Source organism: Caloenas nicobarica, chromosome 22, assembly GCF_036013445.1.
Source record: "Caloenas nicobarica isolate bCalNic1 chromosome 22, bCalNic1.hap1, whole genome shotgun sequence".
NCBI lineage: Eukaryota > Metazoa > Chordata > Aves > Columbiformes > Columbidae > Caloenas > Caloenas nicobarica.
Window position 1 is genome coordinate 7012277 of NC_088266.1, and position 18617 is coordinate 7030893.

An 18617-nucleotide genomic window follows, 5' to 3' on the forward strand; every position below is an offset into this window, starting at 1 on the left:
TCCTTTTAGTTTGCATCTGTTTCTAGCTTTGTTAACCTGTTCGTAGTGCATGTACACATAGCTGATGTACAGAGATCCCCACCATTACTCAAGATATGTTTGTGAAAACAAGAAATGTAGGTTTTCCCTTGCCTTACCAGTGCACGTCTTCTGGTCCCCTTCAAGCCGATAGCCGAAGTTGCAGGTGCAGACTGGGCCGGAGCTGGCGTGGTGGCACGCGTGGGAGCAGCCACCGTTGTTGGCTTCACAGCTGTTCACAATCTCCATCTCTATCCCTGGAAAAGGCAGACCGGTCAGGATCCCGGCTGGCCTCCTGGTGTGTATTAGCTGAACAAAGACGTGTGGACAGGCTGGCTTATTCTTGCGTAATAGTGTTTATTCTTTTTCTTGATGGGAGCAGATGTGATCACTTCACTAGTTCAATTCCTTCTTCAGTTACACATCTGCCGCTGACTGAACTCATCTCACAAAGTCCCCAAGCGCAGAACTTGGCCTATATGGAGCCAGATGGCTCCGAATAAATTGCCTAAACCAGCAAAAGTAGCTTCATGGTAACTTTAAACATCAGACAAAGTTTTTTATCATGGTAGGAGAATCGACAGCCCCAAACCTGCTTGTGAAATTCTTCAAAAAAGGTTGCTGTGGCTCAGCCCCAGCAGTTCACGGGGACAGCACGCAAACCCTCGCCAGCTGCAGGGACGCCCTCTCCTGCCCCTCGGGCAGCGGTCGGTACTCACGGCAGCACCGGTACTCACGGCAGCACCGGTACTCACGGTAGCACTGCTTGCCATCGGCCCCCAGCTCGTAGCCCGGGTTGCAGGTGCACTTGAAGGAGCCGCGAGTGTTCAGACACTGGTGTGCACACATGGCCAGCCCGGTCAGACACTCATTCACGTCTGCAAGAGATGAGCAATCAATGGAGGTTGTGCCATAAATATTCTTTCTAAGGGACACTTGTTACTATCTCCAAGTTTTTCACGGTTCCTTGCACCCTAAATTTTTCGCTGGGGTCCTGACTAACAAAGAAACAGAGTTAAGAGTTCAGAGTGACTGTAAAGCTTCCTAGGAAATCGGATCACATGAAACTCGAGTGTTGTTCCAGACAACCCGAGCAGGGCTCTTGGACAGACACCAATGCTCAACTGAGCGTTTTCGGGCCACCCCTCGGGAAGGCTTGTGCATCCCTCCATCAAATTCACACACACTGATCGTCACCGAGATTGAGCGCTGCTCCTCCCTGTGAGAACCAGTTGGTTTTCTCTGTGAAATCCGTCTCGTAGGGACCTTACCTTCACAGGCCTTGTCGTCGGGCGCCAGGCGGTAGCCGGGGTGACACTCGCAGCGGGCTGTGCCCCGGCGGCTGTGGCACCGGTGCATGCAGCCCCCGTTCCTGTCGGCGCAGGGGTTCCGCACTGCGGGTTGAAGCAGAAGGCTGATTTCACACTAATCCTGCCTCTTGTTGGCATTGTGCTTAGGGGAAAATGCAGCATCAAGCAGTTATGCCCAGCAAAAAAGTCTGGAATTTGTGAGAGACCATTCTGCACCGGACAGAAAACCCCTGCTACTGTTTACTGCTCCGTCCAGGCAGGAGGATTTACACAGCGCGAGATCCCACAAAAGCAAGGCACTAATCTGAGTAAAACCTTTCTGGCAGGGGCATGTCCCTCTGCAGAGATTACAGAGCGAGTACCAGCAAACTGGCTTCCAGTGCTGCTGCCAAGGGGTTTGCCAATCTCTGAGCTGGACAGAAACCACAACACCCACCGACTGCTGCATTTTTCATACCCCAGTTGTTCCTTCTCCCTTAGCAACTCCACAACTGAAAACTTCCTTCCTCTCGATTATTGAATGCCAACCGCTACGAATGCAGAGATTAAACCTCTGCTCTATCTCCCGTTCAGCTTCTCTGCCCCCCGCAGCCGGGAGCAGGTCAGCCAGCAAGCTGTCTGCAAGCCGAGGAGCAGATCCTGCCCTGCTGCCACACGCGGCTCTTCCTGCGCTGTCTCGGGAGTGTGTGCTTCGTACAACCTCATTTTTGTTGGCGGCACTCCTTCCGCTCTTCCTCGCCTTTCAGAATCAGCCGCAGAGTATGTTCGTGGCGATATAACACGCACAGATTTTACTAGAGAGAATCTATCTGATGTGAGTGTGCAAGTGCACGCTCCCTATTTCCTTGTCTTCCCCCCCCAAAAAGCCCAAGTGATGCTGTGCCTCCCCAGTCCCCCGCGCACGCCCCGGGGGACTCACGGGCGCAGCGCTTGCCGTCCTCCCGCAGCTGGTAGTTGTGGCGGCACCGGCAGCGGTGCTGCGCCAGCGTCACCTGCACGCAGCCGTGCTCGCAGCCGCCGTTGTTCAGGGCACACGTGTTCAGGGCTGCGAGGCAAAGGGACAGAACGCGCGTCTCAAAACCAGCAGCACCGGGCTGAGGTGTGTGTTCGAAGAGCATCACTGCGAGTGCAACGCCACAGCTAGTTCACCTTAACCACTGCTCGGAGTTGCACTCGGGTGTGTTCAGGTTTTCTCGTGACAAAATGATAGGGAAAACGAAGTTTCCGGCTTCATGCCATGCAAAAGACGCTGATTTCACAGGGCAAGGCCCAGCAGGTATCATCAGTTCTGGGAATGTTTAAGGAAAAATGTCTTGAGATGCACCCTGCGTGTCTGGTTCCAGCACCAGCTCCTGAGAGCAGGCGGCTCCCGGCGCTCTGGCCGTGCCGCAGTGTTTCTGTGTGGCCCCGCGCAAGGCGCTTTCCTGCCCAAAGGAGTTCAAACAGTCAGAAAACAGAAGGTTTTGCCTAGGCTACGGCAGAAAACACATCTTATGACCAAAACATGTGGACCATCCTCTCTTTGCAAGCTCACTATCATTAATCAGCCTTAAAATAGCCTTCTCCTTCCCCGTCTCTGTTCTTATTAATATAATCTGGGACTTCTCTGCAGGAAAAGCAGCTAAGACACAGTGTTGAACTGGAGATGTGTGCAGCTTGCAACCAGCAAGTGGGCAGGGTTTCCCTGCTTATTTTATCCCATCCAGCACCACCAACCTTGTATCCAGGAGAAATCAGAGCTAGGAAACAAAGCTGGGAAGGACTTTTTGGAGAGGGATTTGCAGACTGTGGTGGATAAGCCATCTCGGGATAATCGCACAGCCTCAAAGTGATGCAAGTCTACTCTTAGACTGTTGCGTGTCTCCTGAATTAGCCCACCTCCTCCTTCATCAGTGAGCGTCTCCAACAGAGCCTGCTCCAATGGGAACTGGGACATTTGCCTTTAAAGTCTGTTCATCCCCTTAGGAGACACTGAAATGCACACAGGCTGCACATCAAAGCTGTGGGTACAACGCAGCCGTGGTCTGGATGGAAACCCAGACCTGGTTTCCATAAGCAGGATGGTACAATGAGTTGTGGTCTCACATGTTTCTGACCTATTTTTCAAACTCCAGAATAAATGAATGTGCTGACTCTAAAGAATCTCGTAAGAAAGCTAAAAATACCTCTAATGAAAAACATCTCTCTACAAACCAACACTTCAGGTAATCACAGTGCCCCCAACAACATTGCTCTGCCAGCACCTTGTCCAAGTATTTCAAAAAGTATTTTCTATAGACAAAGTTCTGAAAGTAATTTGATTAAACATCTCTTGTATATTAGTGTAAAACGAATATTTGGCACAGGAGGAAAATGGAAGGCAAGACTGTACATTCATTTTCCTTTTCTGCAAACAGTTCCTCTCCAATTTCGAACTTTTGAAAACTAACTTTTCTTCGTATGCCTCTAATTAACTGAACAACATTCAAGGGAATAAAAGTGACCAAATAGGGTTGAAGTATTGCCATACACAACATACGGCTGGAGCAAGAACTATCAGTTTACGTTAGTTGTGCTGGCGTCGTTTCCTCTAATGCATTTGGAAGGAAACAACAAATACTCAGCGTTCCTGAAACGTTATGGGTCAGAGTTACAGTACTCAAGCTCTAGCAGAGATGGGTGGTCATTTAAAAATATTCTGATATATTACAGTGTTTAATAACATATATTCAAAAGTACCCATAAATAATGTGGGGTTTTTTTTAAAAAAAAAAAAGTAAAGTAATGCTAATGCCTGCCAAAATATTCCTTCATATGGGAAAAGTACTGGGCCAACAAGCCAATGCATCTTACATCTAAAATAACCTCCCAATATGCAGTTATTCGTATGAATTTGCAGTCTAAATAACGGCCCTCCTTGCATACCTCTAAACGACAACTTTTCAGAGTGGAAGAAGCTAAAGTCCAGGTTCTTTTTCACGATACAGAACTCAAGCAGACGGAAACCCTGCAGGGCTGGACACAGCAGTTTCCACCAGGATCGTTTCCACATTGGTGAGCACAGTGTCTCACGACACCCACCCCATGCGCGTGGGGATGGAGCTTTGCAAAGGCAAAAAAGGTTCCTTGACAGGCGGAGGAAACCTGGGATGCCCCACACGCTGGGCAACGCTTGGCCACCGCCAGCAGCACCACAGCTCTGCTAAGATACGAACTAATTCAATTACAGAATCAGGAATAATAAGACAAATGAAACATGTTACAATTGGTTTGGGTGTCTTTCCATCAAAGCAAAAGTCTTCTCATTCTGGGTCTCCTTCCCTGGCTACTCACAGAGTAAAAGCCAGCAGACCACGCTGCTGGTCTTGTTTTAATTACTGCTCTTTTCATTCTTTTTCTTTTTTTTTTCTGTTTACAGAACCACTCTAAAAATATTTCCATTCCCAGATGCTTTTCCTTGCTTAACATTGCTGTTACAACGCTGCCAAATCCAGTGTCATCTTGTACCTCACACAGATTTTTGTAATTAAAGCTCAGACAGATTTTCCACAGATGATATTTCATCGTCTGCAAGAGGGAGGTTCTGTCCATCCCTCTGTCTGAGAGGAGCGCAGTGCTGCCGAAAGGTGCTAGTGCCTACAGTCTGACCCTCCTGGGCCCAGAAATGGATAAAAAAGGATGAAAAGTCCATGGCTACAGCTGTAACTAGAACCGAGCACGACAGTCCCCTTTACAGCCCCACACAAACCCATTGATTCTAAGAAACGGCTGAGAAATGCCTCACCGGACAAAGAAAAGGGCATGTTTTCTAAAAGGTGCAAGTCCTCTGTGCAATGCATGCATGCAAACTGAAAACCTCTGCGAAGTGCACATGCACAATTACCCTCTGGGCACGTAGTTCAAGCCCACGCAAACGTTTATGGCACAAACGTCTGTTCAGTATACAAATGGCTCCTGTATTTGAGATTTCATTTGAAGTACTCTTAATATAAATAGGGATACATCATGTAATCCCCAACTGATTTATTCTAACCTCAGACAATTTCCAGAAACATGTTATGTGTCAACACAGACCATCTCTCTGCTCCGCAGGCCAACACAAGCAACTGGCTCAGCCTGAACTCCCTGCCCTGGCCCCGAGCTCATCCCCTGCGGAACCCACAGAGAAGGACCTGGAGATGTCAGCCTCCTGCCCATGTGCTTCTGATAAAGAAAGAGGTGATTTCAGGACGCCCAGTGACTCTTTTTGTTCTGTTCCACTTTCAGGAGAAACGTCTGCTCTTTCCCCCGCTCCCTTCCGTACTCAAATCCTCAGTGACTTTGCCATATTTGAACAAAGACACAATAAAAGAATCTTGCACAAATGAGCTGCGGATTACCCAAAATAACAACAACGGTTGGGAGTCGCTGTGAGACCGAGCAGGACACAGGAAGGTGGTTTTAAGGCACTTCTTGTGCTCTCCTGAGCCCCAGAGCGGTTCCAGACCTGCCTGTCTGCTGTCACCGACCGCCCCCGATTCTCCAGGTAATGCCAAAAATGAGATTTACAGACCTCCCGCTGGACTGTGCACATACCCAGGCTCTGGTCATGCTGTAAAGGGTACCAACACCCTCAAAGAAAAATGTTTTTAAAGGCAAAATGTTTCTTCCAACTCTACAAAATTCAAGTGCTAATCTAAACAGCTCTTTATACAGAACTGCAATACATTTCATAAGGAATTGCTTTTAAAGGTGATAAGTAACTTCTGAAAATTTTTCTCCTTTATCTCTGCATTGTGCTTTGCTTTATCATCTGCAGTACTAAGTCCAAAGGTGCAAACAACAACCAAGGGTGCAAAGCCATCGGAAGAAAGTAGCAAAATACTTCATCTGCTTTCCGATTCTTTGATATCTTCAGGAATAAAATAGGCTTCGACTTCCCAGCACAAGCCTGAAATAACAGTTCAGCCAGAAGGTGCAAAGCGCCGAGCACCCGAGAGCTGAGCCCCTGGCGGGGGAGTTCTGCAGCCTCGCGCTTCAGGCAGCGCCGCTGATTAACTGAAGCCTCCGTGGGTTTTGTGGTGATCGGAAAACATTTCAAGAATTAGATCCGTGGTTCTGCAGACCTTAACTAGAAACTTCACGGCAAGAGTCTTTTTCTTCTGCCTCCAAAGCGCCTTCTGCCCTGCGTTGCTGCCCGCAGCTGCCTCAAGCCCGTTTCCATGCTGGACCCAGCTCGTAGCTGATTTAGTGGCATTTTTTTCCTGTTTTAGCAGCACTGAACCTTACTTGTCCAGCAAAATTAGAGGATGCTGAACATGAAGAGAAACACACAGTTTATCAGTGAACCTAATCCCTCAGTACCACACAGGGAATAAAGATCGTGGTTGCACCAAGTCAGTGCCCAAAACTTCACAGGAGTGAAGAAATGTGGCTCAGACCTTCCCGAGCAAAACCCAGCACCCCTGGCTGCCTTCAGCCCCAGAACGCGGCTGCCGGGCACCGCAACGTCTCTGCTCCTTGCTGTGGAATTCTATGTCCAAACACCTACCCTGACCCGCTCAGCATCACACCACGGCTCTGGCTTTGCCATAACCACAACCGACCTCTTCATAGGTACCAACCAACACCACGACTACAAAGCAGCTCACCACCGGGCAGAAGCTCAGCTAGCTAATTCTCTGTTGTGCCTCCTCTCTGCACCACCAAGGCACCAAAGAGCTGCTCCGCTCCGGGGACACTTGTCACATGTCCCCAACATGCCCGCGGCTTTGACGGGTGCGGGTGCTGCTCCCCGCCGCTCCATCGTGTTGCTCTGCCTCCCTCTCACAGCCAGCCTTAAGCTCGGCATTTAGCAAGAGAAAACGCTGCCTTGTTCCCCAGGGGTGCCGGGAAAGCTCTCCCAAAACACAAAAATCAGAGGGCGAAGGGAAGGTGTGTTGAGTGAAGCCTCCTGCTTTGCTGCTGCTGCCCGCGCGCCCCGCTCGCCGCCTGGGAACTCGTGTCAAGAATGCCGGCTTAATAGAAACCGTGTGATTCCCGAGATCAAGCCGGAGCAAAGCCTCTGACTCTGCAGTGTAAATATTTATGCAGGCCGAGCACTAAAGGAAAGAACCACTTGTGTGTACTTGTGAAAATCGCACCGAAAGTGAGCGCACGCTGGAGGGCCGGGCATTACCAGCCAGCGACCTGCAGGACGTCACCAGCTGGACCGCGTGCTGCTGGTCACCGGGCACCGAGCGGCGGCCGTGGCACGTGGGCACCAGAAACACCAGCAGAGGAGTAGCCCCTAAGCCTGTGCTCTGTTCTGGGCTTTTACAAAAACCAGATGTCTGCATGCACCCCTCCGCACAACCAGCATAACAGAGCTATTATAAAGGTGTGATACATGTATATAAATACATGCACATTTCTGCCACAGAAGCATAAAGAACAAAAGCCACCAGTCCTGAAGTGAGAAAGCCCCATTTTTGGGTCTGCTCTGTTGTTATTTTAGAAACAGTATTGGACAATTACGTAGGGAGAGTTCTTGCTCACCCTGCCTGCTCTGCATCTACTTTCCTGTGCACTTTGTGGATCCCGGGGGTGCAGGCGCCGCTGAACGAACGGCAGCTCCTGCCAGCACCGCTCCCCAGAAACTGCCCCAGCGGCTCCCGGAGCAGATCAGGTTTCACGGATAGAGACCCCTCAATTCTGGCAGAGAAATTCCAACCCTGTGCACATTATGGCAAATACTTGCTCAGAAGTTTAATGCAAAGCAGGTTTGCAGCGCTCAGCGTGAGCAGCACGGAGCAGGGCAGCTCCCCGGATCCCAGCAGAAATGCTCCGCGTGTCACCGCAGCAGGTGAGCCCGAGGAACCAAAGCAAAGGATGGAAATTGCTTCTCAACGAGAGATTTTCCTCCCTAGAGTGAGCCCTTTTCTACTTTCTCTGGAAATGGTTTCACCTTGTGGGCTGACCCTGCTGAGAACACCAGTGCTGCCCAAGGGCTGGCTCAGGCTTTAGTCTGAGGCAGAGGTGGCAGAATCACTCTATACCACAAAAAAAGAGAACTACTCATTATAAAGACAATTATTAGATGACAGACCCTGTACACATTTGCCTGCAAACAGTAGCAATGCATATCCATGAACACAACTTTGCACGTTGAGTGCTAGAGCAGGCTGGGAATTATTGGCTTATTTTTTCATTTGCGATTCTTTTGCTTCTGGATTTTTCCAGTGAAACACAGGGCGCTCGGTGAACTTGCACCTCAAGCACTGCTCTTGTTGGAGCATCGTCACATAGCGGGGCAGCTGTGGAAAGATGTGCGGTTTGTGCTGCTCTGGCCATGGTGGGCACCGCTGCCTTCCCTGGCTTTTTTCTGCTCACATCACCATTCCCGCCTGGAACACACAGGCTCATACAGTCCTTTTTAGCAAACTTTGGAACATGACTGTATTCTCAGAAAAACCACCAAATGGCCTTTGTAATACCATCACTGAGGAATTCTTTCCACTTGTATGAAAATATCCCTCAAAAAAAATGGAAGAATTTGTCGAGTAAAGCTGTGAGGGAGAAGCAGTTTAATAAACACAACAGCAGATGCTGGAAGGCAGAATCCAAGCTCTACCCTGGTGTCTCTGAGCCTCTAGTTTGGGGCAGGCAAACAACAACATTTCAAGAAATTGGCCCAGAAATCAGCTCCAGGCCAGACCTGGCATCTGAGTTATAACGTCTGGCCACACACCATCCAAGTGGCTGCAGGACCAGCATCCCAGGGAAGGGGGTTTTGAGGCGGTTATGGCCACAGTTCCACACCGCTGTGCTTAGCCATGTGGACTAGGGAAATGAGCTCAGGTAAAACGACTGACCTAAACCTTTTCATAACCTAGTTTATGTATTTGTGCTGAAAATGCCATATTTGATACATCCTGCATCAAAAGCAGCAGCACAGAGAGTTACTTCTCCTGAACCAGAATAAACTAAGGAAGCGCAAACCAGTCTAAACTGTACAAGTCTGTACTGAAGAGCAGCAAACGTTATGACCCAAGTAACAGAAACACATTAAGAAAGAACAGCAGGATCCTGAGAAATGACTCCGACTCACCAATGCAGGTCCTGCCATCTGTGTGCAGGCGAAAGCCCGGCTTGCATTCACAATAATAAGATCCAAGGGTGTTCACACATGTGTGCTGGCAGCCCCCGTTGTGGACCTGGCACTCGTCAACATCTGCAAGAGAAAAGAGGGAAAAAAGCGTTCAGAGAAGCGGGCATGACGGTATCTGACGTCTGGATTATTTATCCTCCATTGACTGACTCCAGATTTGAGGAATGAATGCACAATGAACCATTTCATTATGTTTAATCAGTCAAGATATTTAAGAAATTTCAAGGACAAGCAAGCAATCAGAAAAAAAAAAAAAGGCAACTTATTTGACAATTGGCATAAACCATCCTTCATCTTGTTCACCTCCCAACAGTCACTTTTCCTATTTGCTCCAACATTAAGTATTTATTAAGATTTTACACTTCCTTACTCTTTATGTGTTGAAAATTGGCTGTGCTAGTCCGTTCATTACTTACACACTTATATGAAATCCAGGATATCTGGTGATAAACTATGCTCAGAATTGCTAAACATCACTAGAGACAAGAAAACACCTTAATAGCTGGAGAAAGTTGTTATAATGGATCAATTGTATGGTTAGCGAGGATTTGTGCAAAATTATACGACACTTAAGAACACGATGACGTCCAGCTTGACCCCCAAATACAAAAAGCAGACAACAAACAGTGAGAGCCTGAGCGCAGCTCCCAGCAAACCCGGCAGAACCGAGACAGCTGTTCCCATACCCAGGAATCCACCTGCCCAGTAAAACCATTCACATCCATTTCTACCAGTAAAACTACAGGCCCTGGAACAACAGGCAGTCCCTGAGCCAGAAAACCCCCTACCAAGCACGGAGCCATCTTTCAAGAGCTGAAATGGGAATGAGCCCATGAGTTCTTGGTAAAAAAATCCTATAGAATTTTATTATAAAAGCTTCAAAGCCAGGGAGGCAGATGACAGCGAGCTACAGAAAGGGAGATTCATTCCTGTTTCACTGACCTTAAATTGCCTTTAAGCACTGGGAATAATTTCCAGAGCGGAGAAGAAACATAAAAAAGTTCGGAGTGCCCAGCTACATGGTGCTAACCAAGATGTATATCAGAAACTTGTCAAAGGCAATTTCAAGTTTCTGAGACATAAGACTCCTTCATATGGCTATAATTAGAAATAATAGGGATGTTTGTGGATAGAGCTGCACAGTTCCTTAATTCCTGCCATTTGCATGTGTGTACATACGTACACGTACGGCACCTTCCAGACTGGAACGGATCAAAGGTCTCTGGTCAGAGGGAGGAACCGGATCGCATTCACACTAACAGCAAAAAAGCCAACCAGCAATTCCGTTTTCTGCAGAGAGGAAACCTCAGCAGCTTTGGTTCCGTTAGTGTTTCGATGCACTTTCTGCATTTGGTGAAGATGTCTGCAGCACGCATAGCTATTTCCCGCTGGCGCAGCAGGGCGATCCGAAGCCAAGCTGAGCAACGAACCAGCACGGTTTCATCAATGACTGTTACTAATGAGATAAAGAAACATTTTCTCAATGAATCACGGCAGGGCGGTGCCCCCGACTGTGTCTTTGCAAGCCAGGGGTGCACAAACCTGCTCCAGGCTCAGCCCAGCCCGGAGCATCGCCCGCTCCCCATCTGCTCTGCTGGCTTGGATCTCACCTGATCGCAGCCACAGCTCTCCCTGCGGGGCCAAAGTGCCTTTTTTCCTTTCATTTTTTCCTTTCCTCTCTTTTTTTTTTTTTTTTTAAACATCTCTCTGGGCAGAGTTGGCTATTAATACACAGAATTGGCTCTGCTCAGGTCAAGAACAGGAAAACTGGGGTTTGGGAAGATTTTATACAGAGTAATAAAGTTCTCTTGGTCTGAATTTAAATGCCTATTCCACTGCTTCCCTTCAACTCCAATCTAAACCACGGAGAGTTTACCATCCAAAAAAGTTAGCGATGTGTTGAATAAACTTCTTTCTTGCACCCCATTACTCATAGTCAGTGATTACACATCTCCTCTCTACATATCTCTTCTCTCTCCGTATTTTCCACCCTCTAAATCTCTGCGATTACAGAGGGCTGTCCCCACCCCAAATCCCCTCCTCGTGCCCAGCTGCAGAGTCACCCATCACCTTCACCGCGCACGTGTCCACGGAACCGCCAGCTCCTGTTTTCCCTCTGGAGCCTCACTTATCTCCTGCTGCTGTAACAGATTTTCGGACATGCACTACACCATGGTGTACCACAATAAAACCTCCCACCCTTTGCACCCCGAAGGGAGGGCAGCAGGGTCACCCCCCAAGAAATCTTAGGTTTGTGTCTTTGGAAATAACACAGCTGCGCAATTTGCCAAACCAAATTCAAACTCCGGTACGAGTGCACGGAGGGAAGAGGCACCTCTCGGGCGGATGCTCCACAAAGAGTTTGCATTTTCTGGTGGGGACCAGTTGCTTGGGTTGGAGCAGGGCCACTGGGCACCCCCAGCAGCGGCAGCTCCGACCTGCCCGGGCGTGCACAGGGCTCGTCTGCAATGGATTCACCCAGGAATATAAACTGTGAAGCAGCAAGAGCTGCCTCCCGGGCCAGGACAGAGCATCACTGAGAAGGGTCACGTTGCCCTCAGTGCACGTCTTGGCAGTACAAAGACCCAAACATCTCTGTGACGCTTTGCAAGATGCGGTTTGTGGCACGCCAGAGTTATTTTCCTATTGGAGAGCTGACAAAATCTGGTTGAAATTAATATGCCAAAGAAAGCAAATGAGAAGCACACAGGCTGCTCTTGCGAGAAGGGCAGCTGCCACCGAGGAAGCCGGCGCCAGGCCAGGATGGAGCACGCCATGGCCGGGCTCTCCACCGGGGCATCTCCACGATGGGGCAGCGCATCCCGGCACAAAGCCACCAAGAAGGACACAAAACCCAAATGCAGCGAGAGCCTGGAGTGGGACTTGGCTTGTTGGGCAGGGAAGCTTTTGTGATTACATGAAAATATGACAAGGTAGCATGAACTATTTGCATCTCAGCATACCCAAAACATAAGGAAAAAAAAATTAAGGATAAATAGGAAAGCAGAAGATCATAGACCAGGGAAGTGACAGCTTATTTTTTGTACATGTGTAATTTATAGTTTTCTTCCTCTACCATTTTATTCATACACATAACCCTTCCCTACGGATATAAAACCAGATATTCCTTTCCTCCACCCCTGAAGATAAAAATTCCTAGTTACATGAAAACCAACCTGAAAGAGATTCAGTATTTGGAGGCACAATCTAAGCACATTTGACAGAAACATAGTGAGGTAAAATTCAATACTAGATGTTCCATAGATAAAAAACCAGAACCCTGCTGCGTTTGTGTCCTCACCCGCAAGGACACGGAGCTCACCCGAGAAACAGCTGATGCTCTCGTCAGCCTCTTCCCCGAACAGAAACAACCCATCGGACCTCAGATACCGGCTACATGGACCAACAGGGATGATGCTGCAACCAAATGCAGGAAAGATGAACACAAGACCAAACCTAAGCAGAGGGTGCGGGAGATGGCTGTGGTTAAGTGCACTCCCTGACCACGCACAGGTCCTTCGAGAAGAAAGACGATGATTTAGCTCCAACGAGAGCTCCATGTCAGAGGAGAGAAAGTGGCAACAGCAGCTCTGCAAATTACTAAATATTTGGTACAGAGGCAGTTTATCTCCTCTGAAAGCCTGAGGAGGAGGAGATGGATCCCAGCTGCCGAGGTTCGCTCTATCAGGCTACAGAGCGATGCCAGGCTTTAATCCCTGCGGCAATTAGTCTGGATTACGGAGCAGGGCTGCAGGGAAAAGGGTAATTAAAATCCATCAAGATGAGCATGTGTGGGATTTAGCAACTTTATCTTTCCAGTACCAGTTTGTTAAAGCTAATTCAGCAATTTTAAGAAGTAAAGAGACTGGAAGGAGAGGAACCAAGCGAGCGGCACGCTGGATGGCCCAAACTGAAAGCTCCTGGGTGGCATTAATGCTGCTGCCCTGTGCTACAGATACCACTTAGAAACTCGGGGTGCAGAACAGTGCTGGGATGTGTAAGAAGGAAAAACCCCAGGCACTACTTCACCTCTTGCACGTACTGCACAGCCCATGGCACAAACAACCTGGAGCCATCCGAGGGCCTGTTATCGCAGCTCCCCTTGCAGCCCGTGCAGACAGGACCCGGCACTGCAGGGTCCAATGGTGCAAGGAAGCCACAGCTGCCCAAAATGCCTCCACACCCTCAGTTTGCACCTCGTTGTAAAACACGCACTTGAAGGCTCTTAAAGAGCTCCACAGAGTTATTTGGGCTGCAGCCCCTCCTGGACAGACAGAAGGTACCATCACGTTCCCATGCTACCTGTGCCGTCCTCAGCAGCAGTGGTTTCCAAAGGCGCTTCGGGAACGGACGCATTGGTTTTGCAATAGTCTGATGAAGTGAAAATGTATCAGAGAGCTATTTTGCCTCAGCCACTTGCTTTGTCCTCGGCTCACCTTTCTTTGCCTTTAAGCGCAGCAGCTGGGAGAGTCGCCCAGCTCTCATTTGTGCTCACATTTCTGTCTCCGGATGGTGCTGATAATTAGGTATTACTCAGAGTGGAGCAGAGGTGCACGTAAAAACAAGCAGGCAGCTTGCTCTCGACGTGCTGCTACACTCACCCCCTCAAGCTTTCTTTTGCAGCTTTGTTTCACCCCACTTCTCTGTGCAGGGTGTCAGTTTGGACAGCAGATGTACCTGTGAGAGGCACGTGGGATCGATACCTGGCAATGGCACCGACCAAGGGAAACACAGGTGGCTGTTGAAAGAGCTAATGGAACCCACATCATCACACTAAAGCGACCAGCTACGCTTTGCGCTGTTTTCTGATGTACTTCAGAGAATCACAGAGAGAATATCAAGGTACCAGGTCTACTTCACCGTGACGACTTAATGTAAGTCCCCAGCAGAGCACAATGATCTCTCCTGTAAAGGTTAGCTGCACAAGGACATAATCCACAGTGTTGCAATTAGCTTCCCTACACTCACCCAAGGATCCAGCAGAGCACTGTTTGTACACAGAATGCATTTTAAGGCACTCAAGACCTCAATGAAATGTACACCGCTATTACACAAAACACCTCTTCATTCTCCATTCATACGATAAATCTGCTGATGGAACGCGCTCACGGCAGCTCGTTGTGCTCACTTTGCTTCGGCAGCTGGCTGATGGAAGAACAACCAGCGTGCACAGCCTGACCTGGCAAATAAACCAGTGCAGGGGATCCTAAAAATCATATGGTCAAGAGAACATCAGCTGCTGCCTGTCAAAGAAAAACTCACACAGCGAAGGAAAAATCATCAACCAAACCCACAGCTTTTGGCTTGCAAATGTCCCGATATTCACCCTTTTCTGAAGATGAACAAAAGCATGCTCCTGGCGAAGGGGCCCCAGAGCTCTCACACGTTTCAGTAAGTGTTCTGCTTTCCCCCCCAGTTCAGAGCACTTGGGAAAAACAGCCAAAAGGCCGGGATGAAGGCACTTTGCTTTTCCGGCTGATGCTTTAAACCACATTCTTACTGAACTGGAGAAAAATCCCTCAGCCTTGTAGACTGAGAGATCCTTCACACGGGAGTCAGGACAGAGCCACGAGTGTGCGTGGAGCTGCCTGTGGAGTGAGACGAGCGGAACTGGGCTCAGGTGAACGATGCGCTGGGAAGGGGAGGCTGGAGGTTGATGTTCCAGACACAAAGTTGGATCTCAGGGCTTGTCTTGGAGAAGTCGCGTGAGCTAATGTAGTTGGATGGAGACATAAAATGCGATCCGAGTTTAAAACAAACATCTGATCTATAAATAACAAAACAGCAACTCGCCCGATTTCCAAAGGTCTGGCACAATCACAAATGTAACAATACCACTTTTATAATTGACTGCTTGGGGCATTTATTTATTAGGATTATCTCATGATGAGATAATGCATTCCTTGATGTCTACAATACCCACAAGCATCCAAAGTCTTTAGTGAACTTCACATATTCTCCATTATTTCCTAAATCTTCAGGCAACCTCAAACTTTACCTGCTGCTAAGTCAGCTGTGCACACAGAGAGGAAGAAACAGGTGTGTGTGTCCTCCCCCAACTTACACCTTGCTCAGCGTCCCCTCCTGCCACCACACACAAGCAAGTGCACAGGAATGTTCAACAAAAGATATTGGAAAGCAGCAAAAAAGCATTTACTATCTCATTGCAGTGCCTGACCCAGTGCAGCAGGAAGTGCAAATGTCATTAAAAAAAAAAAAGTAAACCTGTCCATGATGATGTCAGGGAAGAAGTGCAGATTTTGCTCCTTACTGATTGGGAGATGGGACCATGGAGGTTGATCCCTTCTGGTATGCTTGAATCTCCATCTGTTGCCAGCAGACCCGGTCTGTTAATGCTCCTGACCTCCTGATGCACGGAAGAGATGATAAGATGCTGCGGTACCATCGACAGACGGTGCTGCCCATGTGCAACGCGAGCACGGAGCGACTCCAGCCCCTCCACCTGCGGATGGCTGAGAACCACCTGCACAGCAATGGGCTCGAGATGCCTTTGTCAGGAATTTGCTTCTGACAGACACTGCAAAATGCGAGCACTTCAGTGCAGAGAGGTGACCCACAAGACATGGCGCTTCTGACTGCAACTGCCAGGTACAGCCCAGCTGCCAGCCCCGGTCATCACTGCCAGGGGATCCCCCTTGTGCATAAAATGACACTGAGTAATACTGAGATGTATCTTTCGCAAGACTCCACTGTGAAATGCTCATGCAACACAGACAAACTCAGATAGACTCACAGAGAGAAAAACAGATTTTTTTTCCATGATAAAACAGCATCATATTTCATTTATCACCACAGATGGGGGTGCGATCCTTTGGAACTAATCAGCATACCCTAACAAAATGCATACATTTGTCTTTTAAAGGAACATTGCACAGTAGCTATCTTGAACCAAGTCACATAGCTGCATGGCAACTGGTGGAAAGAAACAAAAGTTTCTCCTCCCCTCTGCCAGCAGCGACTTTTCAGGATTACAAATCCACCAGACTGTGCTTGTTGTAACGCAAAGCGACGATCCAAGTACAGGTCACTGGTTTGTGACCGTAGCTCCTGCCAGCCCGGGACTTCCACCCGGCAGCTCGTTTATCTCCCTCCACAGCAGCAGAACCTCTCAGGGCCCCCGCGATGTCCCCAGCGCGGTGACATACCTGCCCTCAGCTCGGCTCCGAACCCCGCCCGGCCCAGGTAACACGGGTAGCAGCTTCTCCAGAGGAAGGGGTAGTGATTGCCGGCGGCCCCCGGGATGCCGCCCCAAAACCCGAAGCACCACAGCAGCCTCCACCAGTGCCCCCGCTCCCACCCCATGCTGGGAAACCAACAGGCGTTCAGACAGCAAAAAACCGCAGCCCCGCAGCAAGCTGGAGACGGAGCAGTGCCGAGCTGCGGCGGCCGGGAAATAAATAATCATTAAAAAAAAAAAAGGCAAAGAAGCCGAAAAGCGGAGGGAAGGGCGGGCGGGGAGCGGCTCTGCCCGCCCCGCAGGTAAAGCCCAGCCCGGAGCGCTCCCGCCCCCGGCCGGGTCCCGCTCCCGCCCCCGACACGGCGCATCCCGCGGAGAGGGGCGGGGGGGACCGGGAGGACCGGGGGGGCCGGGGCTGCGCTGCGGCGGCCGCCGCCCCCGGGGAGGGGAACGAGGGAACGAGGGAACGGAGGGAACGGAGGGAACGGGGCCGCGCTCCCGCAGCCCGAGCTTGGGCACTGCTGGGCAGCGGGGAGCAAAGCGCCCGGGATGCTGCCGGGGCGGACGGACGGACGGATCCTGCAGCAGCACGACGCTGATGCTCCCGTGGGACTCACGGGGAACGACGGGACCCTCGAGAGGCCAAGAAGCTGCTGCCCATCTGGCTGCACAGCCCCTGAGGACGCAGGCAAAACTCGAGAAGAACCTTCACCGTAAATTACAGCCGTGTATTTGCCCAAAATCTGTCTGGCAAGCAGCCAAAAGCGGTCAGCGATGCCAGGTTGTCCCCGGCACCCGCTGCTGCATCGCTCTGCCCGGGGAGCTCAGCCACGGGTGCTGGGGAGGCAGCGGGCGAGAGGAGCCGGCGCCGAGCACATCCCGGGCCAGGGACTGGGGCGAGAGGAGCCGGCACCGAGCACATCCCGGGCCAGGGACTGGGGCGAGAGGAGCCGGCGCCGAGCACATCCCGGGCCAGGGACTGGGGCGAGAGGAGCCGGCACCGAGCACATCCCGGGCCAGGGACTGGGGCGAGAGGAGCCGGCGCCGAGCACATCCCGGGCCAGGGACTGGGGCGAGGGGCCAGTGCGGGGCCACGCGTGAGGCTGTGTGCGCAGGCTGGGAAAATCCCGCTCCTCAACAAAAAAACAAGGGCTCTGTGAGTGCTTAACTGGTATTGGAAAGAGAGCTCCCCCTTAAACCTTCACTGGGCTTTTCTTAAAATAGTTTAAAAAAAAAAAAACTTCATCAACAAATTTAAGCTCAAATGAGGAACAGCCACTGCGAATCCTCCAATGAAAACCGTAGCGTTACCAGCTTCTGCAAGACGGAGCCTAGAATTCTATTTTACCTTTTTCATTAAACAAGTAAGAATAGCTTATTGGATTTTCCAGAGACAAGCCCAAAAGCCTCATTTAACTTTCTGGAATGTTTTGAAACAATGTGCTTGCAGGGTTGAGCCGGGGGAGAGCAGGGCCTGCTACTTTGAGAGGTTTTAGCAGTATTATTTGGCTGTAGTAAAATTCCAAATTAAAACTTGTGGTTTAGGCTGCAATGAATAGCATTCCATGAAAAATTTTGAAACACACAGAAAAGCTGAATCCAGGAAGAAAATAGCAATTTAAGGCTATTGCTGCAGTGGTTTACAAAGGAAGGTGGACTCTAGTCACGAGTGCCTTTTGCAGATCCATCCAAGCCAGAGAAACTTCCTAACATTTCAGGGACCGCTTCAGCTCATCTTAATATTCACCCATTGCAATGGCCCACATGCTTCTCATTAATAGTTTAACAAAAATATCCGACCCAAAAATTTGTCAGTTACTTTGTGGAAAGAAAATGTAACCTTTCTAAAAGATGCTGCTAATTTTGACAAGGGGGCTGCAGAAGGAAAACCAGCGCAAAGTGCTGCTGTGCCGCAGCCCGCCAGCCGTTCAGCACACGGCTTCGTCCTCTCGCTGCCTCGTGGGTGTCCCAGAGTCCCCGGGGA

The 18617-nt window shown here is 49.8% G+C and overlaps 1 protein-coding gene across 1 annotated transcript in view; it reads right to left on the reverse strand.

Annotated features, from left to right (window-relative positions):
* The window catches only part of MEGF6 (multiple EGF like domains 6), a 37569-nt gene extending 20746 nt beyond the window's left edge, over nucleotides 1-16823 (reverse strand). Inside the window, exons 1-6 of the mRNA XM_065649812.1 lie at nucleotides 16602-16823; nucleotides 9376-9498; nucleotides 2248-2373; nucleotides 1290-1412; nucleotides 774-896; nucleotides 138-275 (exon numbers count right to left, since the gene is read on the reverse strand). Of these exons, the coding sequence (XP_065505884.1) occupies nucleotides 138-275; nucleotides 774-896; nucleotides 1290-1412; nucleotides 2248-2373; nucleotides 9376-9498; nucleotides 16602-16758 (790 nt within the window). The 5' untranslated portion in view covers nucleotides 16759-16823. The remainder of the gene's footprint in view (nucleotides 1-137; nucleotides 276-773; nucleotides 897-1289; nucleotides 1413-2247; nucleotides 2374-9375; nucleotides 9499-16601) is intronic.
* Between the last annotated feature and the right edge of the window lie 1794 nt (nucleotides 16824-18617).